Here is a 16,005-nt window from a genome sequence, read left to right on the forward strand (position 1 = left end):
CCGTACAGGAGTGGAGGAGTAGCCTAGTGGTTAGTGCAGCAGACTTTGATCCTGGGGAACTGAGTTCGATTCCCACTGCAGCTCCTTGTGACTCTGGTCAAGTCACTTAACCCTCCATTCCCCTGAGTAACAATGTGGCGAAGTAGATGAGAAGGAGAATAAGGCACAGTGAGATTAGAGAGATAAGAAGGGACACCCACTTTAAGAGCCTTGAAAGTCAGATTGTGTAGTTTGTGAATAATACGTTGTTCCATGGGGAGCCAGTGGTATTTCTGCAGCAAGGGGATAACGTGATCAAACTTACAGGCGCGACAGAGAAGGCGGATAGCAGTGTTTTGGAGGGACTGGAGATGTTTGACATTAGCCTGGCTACAACCTAAACAAGCGATGTTACAGTAGTCCAATCTGGTGACCAGTAGGGAAAGGAAGCAGTGGTGAAGTATTTCCTAACAGAACAAGATGCATGAGGAACTTTGTCAAAAGCTTTCTGAAAATCTAGATACACTACATCAGACATCTTCTTGGTGACTGTCTGTTTGGCAATGTGTGTATGAGTTGTAGGTTTTCTTTTGCAGGGATCCTTATTTGGTCTTTGTGACTGACTCGGTTACAATTCAGTTGGTTCCTTTCTACGGAAGATGGTTTCTCCTTCCATGCGAATTGAGCAATTTCTTTTCTGATGCTCGTTTGGATAGTTTTAAAAATGCTAGATTGAGCACTGCATAAGGTGGACATTTTCAGAGTCCTGTTAGTCTGTCTTGATGTGAAAAATGTCTACAGGCAGTTGGACAGTCTCTGTCCTGTTTGCAGGATCACACAAGATTGAAGCTGCTATTACGTTCTCCTTGGTTCCTTGGATTAAAGCATCAATTGAAGCAGCATATATCCGAAAGTGGTTTCAGAGGGGCTTTGAGCTCAATTCCATAAGAGCTCAGATGATTTCCTGGATGGAGGACTGGGTGGTTGCTCCAGAAGATATCTGCAAGGCAGCAACATGGTCATTGCTACAGTCCTTTGTGAAGCACTGTTAGTTTGATGTTTTAGCCAGGTAGGATAGCTTCTTTGACAGAGCAGTGGTAGAGGGAGCCTTGTTTCCCTCCTTCCCTGAGGGACAGAGCTTTGTACATCCCATTGTTCTGGACAGGTCCAACAGGATGAAAATGAAGATGAAATTTGATTACCTGATAATTTCCTTTCCTCCTGCTAGACCAGTTCAGGGCCCATCCAAGAAGACTGTGGGGAGGATAATCATTGTGGTGGCACTGACCTGTGTTTCTTCAGTGCCTCTAATTCAAGATTTCTAATTTTCTGACTGCCCTAATTTTGAAGCAAGCCGTAAGGGGTTTTGCAGCTTTAACTATTTTACATGGTGTCCAAATAACCCAAAAATGTCCAGCAAAAACTTCTGCTTGAAATTGGAGACATTTCTGAGTACTTTAGTTTTCAACAGGATGGAGCTTCAGTGTATCGACCTCGCAAACAGTTGAGTTCTTAATAAAACCCCAGAATTCATTGATCCAACAGCTCATTGGTGTTGAAGACTTCGTTAATGTAAAGTTGAAGGAGGACACTTTTTGAACACAAATTAGGATTAACGAAGGAAAAAAACCTACTAAATGTTTAAACATTTACAAAGTATTTTGAAACTGTTTTTTCCAGATACCATATGTACAGTTGCTTTAGCATAAGCATACTGACAAGTTCTAGACTGCATCTCTCTCTATATCAGTGATGTCACTACAAGCTCAAAGTCAAATTTTGAATATATTGGGGAAAATGACTTCGGGTACTTTAATGGGGGAAGTTAGACTTCCTATAGGTAGAAGATTATCAGGGTTATGGGTTGGTAGGGTGGAGAGGTGGGTGGGTGGGTGGGTTAATAACCTTTATTTCGGTTGCTTGTGGAGTTAGATTAATTGAGATCTTATAGTTGTGTTGGGAGGGGCTCTAAGAGTTCAGGCTCTTTCTGGCTTTTTTTTGTTAAAGGGGCAAAGAATTTAAGGCAAGGGCTGGTCAAGAGTGGGGGGGGGGGGGAGGAGGTAGATAGAAAGAGGGGGGTTAGATGTTGATTTTGTTCATCATGAGGGTTGTTGATTTGCTGGTTGTATGTTTTTGTAATTAATTTGAGACACATCGGAGAGTTGGACAAAATGTTCTGGTATGGTGAAGTATGGGAATAAAAATGGAATAAAATTGTAGTGTTTATACTGTTTTCTGTTACAGGTGGTTGGATACAAACTTATTCCTAATGTTATTGTTATTTTAATTGTGTTATTTTAATTGTGTTATTGTTTCAGAGTTATTTTGGTGCTCGTTTGTACTGTAAGAGTTTCTAGCAGGATGGGACAGGCCTGCTGCTGTACCACAGTCGGGGGAAAAATGTTTTCCCCCCACACTGCCAGTGTCACCTCATAGGGTTAGAGATGGCTTTTTGTCACACATCGTGCCAGAAAGGTAAAGAATATCTCGTCTTTCTTTCTCAGAGATTTTGTGATTGAAGAGGAACAGCAAGATAAGAGTGTTGCTGAGTTTTCGGATGACTTCTTCCAGCCGTTTCTTGACAGGAAGTACGGTTTGACTACCATAATTTCTTTTTTTTCTCCAGTTGGGAAGGCACCGAAATGGGGCACATACAGCTAATTAAAACTGTTAAACTGCTCCAGTGAAACTCCTACCCTACACCTGCTGAGTGGTTGGAGATTGGGAATAGGGTTCATATTTTTACTGACTAGAAAAGGAGAAGGCCAGTTTTACCGCCTCAGTGCAAGTTTCCTGTACCAGCGATAATGTGCTCTTTTGATGATGACCTGGCACATGTAGTACCTGTGCTGATTGGTCCTTTCTTTTCCACTTTCTCCTGGAGGTATGCCTAGCCACGCAGGTTTTCAGGTTACCTACAATGGATATGCATGAAATAGATTTGCATACATTAGAGATCCACTGTATGGAAATGTACCTTATACGTATTAACTGTGACAGTCCTGAAAACCCACCTGTTTTGGTGTTTCCTTTTTACCTATGCTTTGAAACCATTATCTTTACTTCCACCCCTATTATGACACTTTGGGTGTTTGGGCAGTTCCAGTATGTATATCCCTTTGCAAACACTAGCCGTAAATAACTCATTGTTTAGCAAATATTGTCAATTTATTTATTACATTTTTACCTCCACGCTTTCCCACACGTAGCAGGTTCAATGCGGCTTACATAGTAAATAGAATTACAAAGTTCTTGTAAGGAGAAATATTACAGACTATAGTAAACATAGTAAATGCCTTAAGAATATATGAATTGAATACAGAAAGGTGCAACAAAGAAAGTGTAAGTAAAAGAAAAGGGAATGGGGGGGGGGTGTATGGTGTAGGGAAGATGGTGAAGAAGGACTAGGGGACAAGCATGAAGGACAATTGGGAGATATGGTCTAAGATATCATCATCAGAACAGGAGTCATGTGGGTGGGCTTATATGGTTAGGTCGGGTCATTTGGGTAAGCTTGCTTGAAGAGAGAGGTTTTCAACATTTTTCTGAAGGGTAAATAGTCGTTCATAGTTCGGATGGATCTTGGTAAAGCGTTCCAAAGCTTAATATCACACCTTATGTGTACCAGTAACTTGCACTGACCCTACATCTCAAGTGTTTAAGATTGAGCACTGAATTTTGTACCTACTTGAGACCACAGTAAAGATGGCCTTGGGGTTGGGCTGTGGGAAGGTTTCCCTCGCATTGATACTGGGTGTGCAATCCCCTGTTAAAAGGATGATTGAATGCAAGTTTGTGAGGAACTGTATGTAATGAAATTTGCAAGGTATGAAGGAAGATAGGGTTTTGATTATCCATGCAGTACCATGTACCATGGCATGAAATGCTGCAGTGTGTTTTCAGAGACTTGTCAGTTCAGATGAGCTGCACTGAGTTGTACATAGCAGTTAACAATGAACGGTGTGGTCAGTCTTAATTGCTAAACTTGTATCCACAAGTTGTGGACATTCTGCAGAGAAACCTCTTCTTAGACTTTCCAAGAAGGTGTAGCAGCGACTGTAAAATCACTCTGTGCTTAAATTCAGTTCCCTCAGAACTTACAGAGTGCTTTTTAAAATCACAGTAGGATATCCAGCAAAAAGAATGAGAACCCCAAAGTAAAAAAGAAGCCAGGACCAAAACCAGGCTGGAAGAAGAAGATAAAATCTGAAAGGTAGGTAAGTCCGGTGTCAGTCGTAGTGAGTGTGGATGCTGGTCCTTTAAGAGCTCTATACATGCGCTTTATGTTTCCATTCCAGAGAGGAATTGCCAACAATTTACAAGTGCCCTTACCAAGGATGCACCGCTGTATACCGAGGGGCAGATGGGATGAAGGTAAGACCAGGAAACTTTGTTCTGTTTACCTCTCTTGTACATTTAGCTTCTTCCTGTGTATTTTTGTAATAGAAGCATCAAGCCAGAAATTGCACGTCTGCTCTTCAAGAAAGAAAGGCTTTATTTGGTAGACGGACCCCCTAGTGATGTGTCACAGTTCACCACTAGAAATCAGGTGCCGCCATTTTGGATTATGGCAGTGCCAGAAGAAGGAGTGAATTGGCATCACTTCTGCATGCCCAGTCTTTGCCTAAGTAGGGTGGGTCTTGGGGAGAGATACTATCAGGGATGTATTTTTAAAACGTTAGGTGGTGGTTGCAGTGTATATGTCAGTGGCCCATGGATTTTCGGGGTGGGGGGGGGGTGGAGGGAGTGGGTCAGCTACTTTGCTGGGGGGGAGGAACTGCGGAGGTGTTGAGTCAGATTGGGTCGTCAGGGGTGGGTGGGCTGCTAAGAACAGTGCTGATGCAAACCTATGACCTCATGTAAGAAAGAGGAACCCAAACTATAGCTACGTAATGCAAGGTTCCACCCATCCGTAATTAGGGTAACAAGCAAGGAGTGCCCTTACAGAGTTTTAAATGCATTTCATTACCATCTAAGAAGGAAACACTAGATAAATCATACAATATACTATATAAACTAAAAGACATTTTTATTAGGCTAATATCCTTAATACTGTAGCAAGTTTTAAATTATTGAAAAACTCAAAAACACTAAGATGGAGTCAGCAGTCCAGCAGTGAGAGGGGTGCTATCAGTCCAGCAGTGAGAGGGGTGCTATCCAGTCTTTTGCATTGAGTGTCACATGTATGATTATATCCCAGTTGGTGAGATGTCATATGTGTGTGCCCAATGCAAAGAGCTCCTAGCTCTCAGAGAATGTGTCCGTTCTCTTGAGGCTAGAGTAGCAGATTTGGTGGAGCTGAGGGAGACAGAGAGGTGAATAGAGGAGACCTACAGGGATGTTGTAGAGAAGTCCCACCTCCAGTCTTGTAGCCCCTGTGCTACCTTGGAGGAGGGAGGTCTCCTAGAAGGAGAGCATCACCCTGGTGAAGTAGGAAGTACTCCTGTAGCCAGGACCTGCCCACCAGGGGATGTACTATCCTTTTGCACTGAGGATATTATGTCTCCAAGTGCTGGCCGGGAGGGAAGGGTTAGGACAGCTGTTGTAGTTGGTGATTCGATCATTAGGCATATAGATAGCCGGGTGACTTGCCTGCCTGGTGCAAAGGTGGCGGACCTCACGTGTTACCTAGATAGGATTCTAGATAGTGCTGGGGAGGAGCCGGCTGTCTTGGTACATGTGGGTACCAATGACATAGGAAAATGTGGGAGAGAGGTTCTGGAAGCCAAATTTAGGCTCTTAGATAGAAAGCTCAAATCCAGAATCTCTAGGGTAGCATTTTCTGAAACGCTACCCGTTTCACACACAGGGCCCAAGAGACAGACAGAGCTCCGGAGTCTCAATGCGTGGATGAGACGATGGTGCAGGGAGGAGGGTTTTAGATTTGTTAGGAACTGGGCAACGTTCTGGGGAAGGGGGAGCCTATTCCAAAAGGATGGGCTCCACCTTAACCTGGGTGGGACCAGGCTGCTGGCATCGGTATTTAAAAAGGAGATAGAGCAGCTTTTAAACTAGAAACGGTGGGAAGGCCGACGTCGCTCAAAAGCGCATGGTTCGGGATAAGGTATCTTTCAAAGATATCACCAAAACACAGAAGATAGGGTATCCTGATAGTGAAGTTGCAAAAGAGACCGTAGTAGATCAGGTGTCCTTAAATAAAAATAAATATCAGACAAAAGATTGCAAATTAATATTGTCAAGTACTAAGCATGGTGTAAATAGGAACAACAAACATAGTTTGTAATGTCTATATGTGAATGCCAGGAGCCTAAGAAATAAGATGGGAGAGTTAGAATATATTGCACTAAATGAAAAATTAGATATAATAGTCATCTCTGAGACCTGGTGGAAGGAGGATAACCAGTGGGACACTGTCATACCGGGGTACAAATTATATCGTAGTGATAGGGTGGATCGAATTGGTGGAGGGGTAGCATTGTATATCAAGGAGAGCCTTGAATCAAATAGATTGAAAATTCTGCAGGATGAAGACACGAATGCAGAAATGTTAAAGGAAATTAGGGACACAAACAAACTGGGCAACACAATAATAATGGATGATTTCAATTACCCCGATAATTGACTGGGTAAATGTAACATTGGGGCACGCTAGGGAGGTAAAATTCCCTGATGAAATCAAGGACAGCTTTCTGGAGCAGCTGCTGAAGGAGCCGACGAGAGAAGGAAAAATCCTAGTCCTTAGAGTTCATGATCTGGTGCGGGAGGTAATGCTTATTTCCGATCTGATGAAAAAGGGCAACCTTCGAAAGCTAATCAAAAAATGTATTAAGTTAGTCCAATAAAAAAGGTATCATTTTATTTCTGTTGATTACCTTTAAAAGTGGACTAATACATCTACCACATCTCTCTGTCAGACCTTAAACTGTTGTACAGAGAAAGTACTTTGGAATGCTGTGCTTGATTCCTGTCAGGCCTACCTTGGTATAAGACTCTAAACATCTTATTATAATATCACAGCTAACCTGCAGGTAAATGGAAAGCTGGGGATCCTAGAAAAAACTTTTCATACTCTGAATAAGAAGGGAGGACATACAAAAGGTTTATTAATTCATTGCTTGCTTAATAAACTGCATTATTTTGCAACTCCTTACCTTTAGATATTCAGTTAGAAACTAGCTATATGCAGAAAAGACATAAAAACCCACCTGTTTAAGAAATTTCTAGAAAAATAAATTGAATTGTATAATATTTGTTTATGTAAATCCAAGTTATGTCTAATCTCTTGCTGTAATCTGCATTGAACTAGTTTGTCTGGTAACTGTAGACTTGTCTGGAATGTTTTTACGTTTGGGGAGCGTGCCAGGTGCCCTTGACCTGGATTGGCCACTGTCGGTGACAGGATGCTGGGCTAGATGGACCTTTGGTCTTTCCCAGTATGGCACTACTTATGTACTTATGTACTAAGTACCTGTATTGTATCCTTATATATACATAAGTTTATAAGCATTGCATTACTGAGATCACTGTTATGGGATTAATAATCCGGTTAAATTAACAAAACTAAGATTTGCTGCATACTGACATAGTACTAGTTCAAGAAACCCATTTACCCCCCCGAGAAACATTAAAACAAAGATGGTGGTGTAGAGATTTGTATAGTTCCTTCTCAAGTAAACTAAGGGGAATTACGATTTTAATGGGGGGAACATTCCTGTCTTTAATGTGTGTACTGATCTGGAGGATAGAAAGACTATCAGTACATATTAAGATAGATAGAAGGAAGGACACAGAAACAGAGAAAATAATAACAGATAAAGACCATACAACCTATCCAGTCTACCCAACTATTAATCTCTATTATCCCTCCTCCCTTTGAGATCCATACTTTCTTGAATTCACATAGTGCTCACATGCACCACCTCCATTGGAAGGTCGTTCAACACATCCAGCACCCTTTCTGTGAAGAAGTATTTCCTCAGGTTACTTCCGAGTCTATCCCCTTTCACCTTCATCCTAAGCCTCCCCCTGCCTCCATTCCAGAGCTTGCTTTCAGTTGAAAGAGTCTCTCCTCCTGTGCATTTTAAACCACTGAGATATTTTAGATACATCTTCCCTCTGCCGCCTTTTTTTCCAAAGAATACATATTTAGATCTTTAAGTCTATCCCTGTATGATTTTTGATGAAGACCACTGACCATTTTGGTAGCCCCCCGCTCTGGACTGACTCCATCCTGTTTGTATAATTCTGGAGACTGCACTTTCAATAAGATATACAGTCCTTTAAATGAGGTCCCACCAGAGACTTATACAGAGATTTTATTTTATTATTTTTTTTTTTTTTACATTTGTACCCCGCGCTTTCCCACTCATGGCAGGCTCAATGCGGCAATGGAGGGTTAAGCGACTTGCCCAGAGTCACAAGGAGCTGCCTGTGCCGGGAATTGAACTCAGTTCCTCAGGACCAAAGTCCACCACCCTAACCACTAGGCCACTCCTCCACTGTTGCTACTATTTGAGATTCTACATGGAATGTTGCTATTCCACTAGAAGTCAGCCCTTGCAGATCACCAATGTGGCCGCGCAGGCTTCTGCTTCTGTGAGTCTGACGTCCTGCACGTACGTGCAGGACGTCAGACTCACAGAAACAGAAGCCTGCGCAGCCTTCTACATGGAATGTTGCTAGTGGAATAGCAACATTCCATGTAGAATCTCCAATAGTAGCAACATTCCATGTAGAATCTCCAATAGTATCTATTTTATTTTTGTTACATTTGTACCCTGCGCTTTCCCACTCATGGCAGGCTCAATGCGGCTTACATGGGGCAATGGAGGGTTAAGCGACTTGCCCAGAGTCACAAGGAGCTGCCTGTGCCGGGAATTGAACTCAGTTCCTCAGGACCAAAGTCCACCACCCTGACCACTAGGCCACTCCTCCACTGTTGCTACTATTTGAGATTCTACATGGAATGTTGCTATTCCACTAGCAACATTCCATGTAGAAGTCGGCCCTTGCAGATCACCAATGTGGCCGCGCAGGCTTCGGCTTCTGTGAGTCTGACGTCCTGCACGTACGTGCAGGACGTCAGACTCACAGAAACAGAAGCCTGCGCAGCCTTCTACATGGAATGTTGCTAGTGGAATAGCAACATTCCATGTAGAATCTCCAATAGTAGCAACATTCCATGTAGAATCTCCAATAGTATCAATTTTATTTTTGTTACATTTGTACCCTGCGCTTTCCCACTCATGGCAGGCTCAATGCGGCTTACATGGGGCAATGGAGGGTTAAGCGACTTGCCCAGAGTCACAAGGAGCTGCCTGTGCCGGGAATTGAACTCAGTTCCTCAGGACCAAAGTCCACCACCCTAACCACTAGGCCACTCCTCCACTGTTGCTACTATTTGAGATTCTACATGGAATGTTGCTATTCCACTAGCAACATTCCATGTAGAAGTCGGCCCTTGCAGATCACCAATGTGGCCGCGCAGGCTTCGGCTTCTGTGAGTCTGACGTCCTGCACGTACGTGCAGGACGTCAGACTCACAGAAACAGAAGCCTGCGCAGCCTTCTACATGGAATGTTGCTAGTGGAATAGCAACATTCCATGTAGAATCTCCAATAGTAGCAACATTCCATGTAGAATCTCCAATAGTATCAATTTTATTTTTGTTACATTTGTACCCTGCGCTTTCCCACTCATGGCAGGCTCAATGCGGCTTACATGGGGCAATGGAGGGTTAAGCGACTTGCCCAGAGTCACAAGGAGCTGCCTGTGCCGGGAATTGAACTCAGTTCCTCAGGACCAAAGTCCACCACCCTAACCACTAGGCCACTCCTCCACTGTTGCTACTATTTGAGATTCTACATGGAATGTTGCTATTCCACTAGCAACATTCCATGTAGAAGTCGGCCCTTGCAGATCACCAATGTGGCCGCGCAGGCTTCTGCTTCTGTGAGTCTGACGTCCTGCACGTAGAATTTCCAATAGTATCTATTTTATTTTTGTTACATTTGTACCCTGCGCTTTCCCACTCATGGCAGGCTCAATGCGGCTTACATGGGGCAATGGAGGGTTAAGCGACTTGCCCAGAGTCACAAGGAGCTGCCTGTGCCTGAAGTGGGAATCGAACTCAGTTCCTCAGTTCCCCAGGACCAAAGTCCACCACCCTAACCATCCTTTCTCCAGCTGGCCATTCCTCTCTGGATGCAGAGAGGGTGGCAGTAAGGGAAAGGAGGTGTGATGTTAACTGAGCAGACTGGGTGAGGCAGCTGGTCCTTATCTGTTATATCTTCTATGTTTGGATGTCCATTAGGCTACGTCTGGAACTATGAGCAGCCCCAAGAGACATGAATTGGCCTGTAGTGTTGCTATCCTGTGATTTACAATCTGCTGGTATGGGAAGGGTCCATAAGGATGGGTCCAGCACAAGGCTCTGGTTACTATTCCATTTATTAGATACATTTCATTAACTTTTTTCTTTTATTGCACGATAATTTAACATCTTGGGCTTTTAGATAACTGGGTAAGATACAGGAACCAGTATCCTGAACTGATTATTCAATCTGGCGTTGGTTACCTATAAAATTATTTTCAGAAACACATCAAGGAACATCATGAGGAGGTGCGTGAAAGACCCTGCCCACACCCTGGCTGTAACAAAGTGTTTATGATTGACCGTTACCTCCAGCGACATGTCAAGCTTATACACACAGGTAACTGAAAGGGGGATTTGATGGGAGGAGGGGTAGAGGTTGAATATGCGTTATGTGAATGTTCTGAGTGTTTATTAGATGTTTCATTAGTATTATATCTAAGTTATTTGAATTTCAGTGCTGTCAAATGTGTATATTTTTGATCCTATTAATAGGTTTCAGTTTACTGTTTTCAAGTTTACCTCCTTCATTGTATTTAAGTTTATACTTGGTCATTTTACTGAACAAAATTGTAAGTTCCTTAGCGTCCCTCCGGACCGGACCAGGATTGGACTGATGGGTTGTGCTCGCCTACCAGCAGGTGGAGACTGAGAAAATACTGGTCCGGTCCGGAGGGACTAAAGGAAAGCAAATTAGCAGGTAAGATCTAATTTCTCCTTTTACGTTAAACTGTACCTGCTGTGCAGCACCTTGGATGAATCCTTCATAAAGGTGGTTAATAAATCCAAATAAATAAATGTGTTGAAATGACTCTGGTGTGTCCTCAGCCCCTTTAGTTTTGAATTGTGTTGCAACACAGTTATTGCCTAATGGCGCTGACCTTGTGGTGGAAAAGGGGTTTTTGTGCTTAATAGATTGGTAGAATGAGAATCTACAATTGCTGTCTTGCCATATTGATTGTTAATCTCTTTCTAGAGGAACGGAATTATATCTGTGATCAGTGTGGACAGACTTTTAAACAACGCAAACATCTTTCAGTGCATCAGATGCGTCACTCGGGAGCAAAGCCCCTTCAGTAAGTAGCAGGTCACATGTGATGCTTATGTAGAGGCATTTGTGGTGGATCTTGGCATAACACCCACCTGATTTCTAAGACATTTGAATATGGGGGTCGCCTGTTGCTGTACCAGGTTGCCTAGCACTGCAGCTTCTGAATTTCCCTCAGTTTGGCTACAGTGACAACAACACTGCCATTGTGTTCCAAAATTTAACTCCTAACATTACCTTCTCTACGTTTTTGCTTTCAGCAGTATTCTACTTGTGTACGTTGACATCTTTTTCCTAGTAATATGAATTTAAAAAAAAAAATCACTGTCATGGTATTAAACAAGTTGAGTGTGTGTTCTATGTTTTGCACAAATATGTGGTTCAGCTGATGAGAGGATTATGAATGGTGGGTGGTTGAGTAAGTGGATGGGAGAGTTATAGCAGAGCTGAGTAAAACAAGTCCATGGTGAGATGAGACCTGAAAGAGAGTGCCACAGGGAGCAGAACTTAAATTAATTAATTTTGTACAGTACTTAAGATAGTACCTTTAATTCAGTCAAAGCAGTTTCCAACAGCTCACTAGACAGAAAAGGAATAGAATAAGGGAAGGGGAAGACAGCAACTGCAAAAGATATAAGAAATGCAAAAAAAAAAAAAAGCTGAGATCTGAGCTCCTGACACACCTGTTCAAAGTACCCACTGAATGCTAAGCACCAAAAAAGAACTAAATTCTGTCCTCAAACACCACGGGTGAAAAAAAGGAGAAATTAGTAATTCTAATTTTCTTTCCTTTTAGTAGAGTGGAGGAGTAGCCTAGAGGTTAGTGCAGCGGACTTTGATCCTGGGGAACTGAGTTCGATTCCCACTGCAGTTCCTTGTGACTCTGGGCAAGTTACTTAACCCTCCATTGCCCCAGGTACAAAATAAGTACCTGTATAAACCGTTTTGAATGTAGTTGCAAAATACCACAGAAAGGCGGTATATCAAGTCCCATTTCCCTTTAGTCCCACCAGACTAAATCTCTGCTCAAATATAACAGTGCTAGGCTGTCCCTACTTCTGTATTTTGCACAAGCTAGCATGTTTGAAAATATAAGTGAGAGTAAATTAAAAAACAAAAAACCTACCAGGAATGAAAGCGTGGATGCAGCAGTTCATAGATTTTCTTGCTTTGTTTTGAAGGGGAAATAGAAACTAACCTATCGGCTTCAACTTTGATTTCATCCCGTCTCCCTCCTGTTTTCATGCAACCTCTGCAGCAACTGTGAAAAAAAAAAAAAAAGCAAGTGCAGGGGTGCAGCAGCCTTCAGGCATGCGCTGTCAGCTCTACTGGTCCTGTGCCCCCACTGAAGTCAACTTCAAGATCCGTGGGCAGAGGACTGGCACAACTGACAGCGCATGCCTGAAGGCTGCTGTGGCCCCTCGCTTGCTTTTTTGGTGGTGTTTGCCACTGCTGCTGCATTGGTGAGAAAAACAGCGATTCCTTATCTCAGCGGGAGACTTAGCACATATTTATGGTATGAAATAATTTTGTGTGCATGCAATAAAGGACATGCTTCAGCCCTTAGTTAAGCTGCATGTGACATCATTTGAGTAATAAATACAGTACAACTTAGAACAGCTGTGCATTTTTTCCTGTCTTCCAGGTGTGAAATCTGTGGTTTCCAGTGTAGGCAACGAGCATCTCTCAAATATCACATGACCAAACACAAAGCTGAGGCAGAGCTGGAATTTGCCTGTGACCAGTGCGGGAAACGTTTTGAAAAGGCTCACAACCTGAATGTTCATATGTCTATGGTACATCCACTGGTACAAAACATGGACAAACCACTTGCGCCTGAGCAAACTGTGTTACAGAAAGAGCCTGACTGTGCGAGTGTGGAAGGCCAGGCCCTGAAAGCAGAACAGCTGTCACAGCAGGAGCCTGGCTAGAGGCTGCACGTGCAGCACCACCATCTCACTTCCTTTGCTGTTTGTCTGAAATTTGGGCAGCATGGTATAAAGTACATCATTGGCCTGAGCCCATCCCTTCGCCTGTGTTTGTGCAAACTGCTGGCCACACAGCCTCTTCTCTTTAGAAAAGGATGAACTGCAGTGAATTGGCTTAGTGTACAATTTGCCTGCCTGGACTTTCCTAAAAAGTAGCAAAGGAAATGGAACTAGCACCTTTTGGAATAATTCACTTTTTAATGTAAGAAATGCATCACCATTATGCTTGTAATAAATTATTTACATAGTTTGCATTGGTATTTTAAAGAAGTTTGCTATTGGTCAGACCATGACTATTTTCCCCATTTTTAATTCAAACTTCCACTAAGTGGTGATATGATACAGACGTTCAAATATTTGAAAGGTATTAATCCGCAAACGAACCTTTTCCATAGATGGGAAGGCAGTAGAATTAGTTGACATGAAATGAGATTGAAGGGGGGCAGACTCAAGAAAAATGTCAGGAAGCATTTTTTCACACAGCGAGTGGTGGATACTTGGAGATGAAAACGGTAACGGAATTCAAAAATGTGTGGGATAAACCATAAAGGAATCCTGTTCGGAAGGAATGGATCTTCAGAAGCTTAGCGGAGATTGGGTGGGGGAGGCGGGGCTAGTGCTGGGCAGACTTCTACGGTCTGTGCCCTGAAAAGGTCAGGTAACACATGAGTTTATCTTGGCCAGATGGGATAGAGGTCGTTCTCTGTCGTCATCTACTATGCTACTATGTAAGTGTGCTGTTTGTTACACGATCAGTTCTAAGTAAATTCTCACCTCTCCATGGTTAACCAACATTTTGCAGCCCAACTAGTCCCTCAGCATCAAAGGATGTTGGTTATTGTAAATGTGCCACAGGCCTGTGCACTATTTACCTTAGAAGAGAGTATGGATTGACATGTAGTTACCCAAGCAGGGATAAATGCAGACATGTAGTAAGGAAGCATTCTTCCACCATCACATCTGAAGTACCCAAGTGTCAAAAATGCCCTTGGCTTGTATTTGCATGTTTTAAAATCTTGTCAGCAATTGCAATAAAGGGAGAAACAAAACAGGGAAGTATGTGCAACAGTATCTTAGTCTAAAAGGGGGAAAAAAAAACCCTAAAAAATACTTCTCAACAAAACTATACACTATAAGGAGGAAATGATGTCAGCATGCTAGTTGATACAGGCTTGTGACATCTTACAGCTGTTTCAGGTTCCAGACCTTACTTGAAAATTCAAACCACTTGTCATAGCTTCACCTCCTAAACAAAAATTAAACGGTTACAGCTGCTACGATGGCAACATTTTTTTTTACCACCTGTAACAATTTACGCTGCATGGGTGATGCTGTTTGGTCTGCTTTTTGCCGGTGCACAATATTTACTATAACAACCCTGTCAGCAGCCCTAGTGCCAAAAAAGCATCAGCTGGATAAATGGAGTTCAGCCCTAGACTGTTTGCTGAGCTAAGTACTTTTCAGGACCCAAGATTCTGTCCTCCCCATGTCCTGCGATTGTCCTGTGCCCTGCCCTCCCATCCCATCCCATCTGTGTCCCGTGATTCTGTCCTCCCATCCAGGGTTCCCTGCAGGCATGTTGGGCTTGCATCCCCTCCCCTCCAGCGTTCTGTTGCCTTCACTTGCGTTCATAACATCCTGACGTCAGCTCGCCTCCAGTGTTCCATTCCCTCTCACTGTTCTGCCCTCCTCTGACATCATTTCATCTTTACGCAAGGGCGGGACCGAGAGGGAAGGCTGGAGGCTTGCTGATGTTACGAACGCAGCTGGCCATAGAACGTTGAGGTACAAATTATATAGTAGATAAGTGAAACAATGCAAATTTTAACTAGTGTAAGTGCCTTACTGAAAGAGGTTCCCAGCCCTTCAGCATTTAAAGAACTGTATCAATCTTACCACAGGCTGGAATTGCCTTATCCAGAGAGGACAGTGGTGTGTGTCTGGAAATATATGGGAAGACCATAGGACTGATTCAGCAGTGACACTGCTCCTCCCCCCCCCCAATTGTCAACTTTGAACTGTAGGAATTTCTCATGCAGCAGGAAACAGCCCACTGGATTTGGAGTTTAGCTGCAGGGAGGGAGTGGGAGAGACCCAGGAGTTCAGGTACCAGATTTGAATTTTCAGAGATCAAATCCAAGGAACAGATAATTACTTGCAGAAACAAAAGCTTCAAACGCAGAGCTGAGCTTAACTTCCCAGTATGAAGCCAAAAAGAATCGTAGAGGGCTTTTTTTTTTTAAAGGAACAAACTCACCAACTCCAGAGAGCTGTGTAAACTGATTTTGCCAAGCCAGGTCACAAAGTGACAGCAATTGATACTAAACTCATTTCAATAGAAGCCTGGGTAAGACTAAAGCTGAAGGAAAAAATTTCTTCTAGGCAGAATCAAACATATCAAAAATTATTATTAAGGAGGAAAAAGATCTCAAAAGTGAAGGCTATGCCACCTTCAGTGTCACACAGTGCCAGCAGCTCTGAAGACTCCATTCTTATCACTGATCATTAAAAAAAAAAAAACCTCAATGTATTTTTTTATTAATTTATATACACAAAATCATTGAAATCTGCAAAATGTTTGCAAAAGAATTTCCAAAACATCAATAAATATAAAGCAAGCACTTCGCTTCAAATAAAGGTCCCAACAGGTATCTGTT

The 16,005-nt window shown here is 42.8% G+C and overlaps 1 protein-coding gene across 2 annotated transcripts in view; it reads left to right on the top strand.

Moving 5' to 3' along the window:
* LOC115470968 (zinc finger protein 276-like) overlaps nucleotides 1–13,600 on the top strand; it is a 31,756-nt gene extending 18,156 nt beyond the window's left edge. Inside the window, exons 6-11 of one of the 2 annotated variants that reach the window (XM_030204615.1) lie at nucleotides 2,484–2,567; nucleotides 4,103–4,192; nucleotides 4,278–4,353; nucleotides 10,535–10,652; nucleotides 11,289–11,388; nucleotides 13,006–13,600. In XM_030204615.1, coding sequence (XP_030060475.1) covers nucleotides 2,484–2,567; nucleotides 4,103–4,192; nucleotides 4,278–4,353; nucleotides 10,535–10,652; nucleotides 11,289–11,388; nucleotides 13,006–13,291 — 754 coding nt within the window. In that variant the 3' untranslated portion in view covers nucleotides 13,292–13,600. The remainder of the gene's footprint in view (nucleotides 1–2,483; nucleotides 2,568–4,102; nucleotides 4,193–4,277; nucleotides 4,354–10,534; nucleotides 10,653–11,288; nucleotides 11,389–13,005) is intronic. The other variant, XM_030204616.1, reaches the window with a different exon arrangement.
* Nucleotides 13,601–16,005: the final 2,405 nt, after the last annotated feature.

Source organism: Microcaecilia unicolor, chromosome 5 (genome assembly GCF_901765095.1).
Source record: "Microcaecilia unicolor chromosome 5, aMicUni1.1, whole genome shotgun sequence".
NCBI lineage: Eukaryota > Metazoa > Chordata > Amphibia > Gymnophiona > Siphonopidae > Microcaecilia > Microcaecilia unicolor.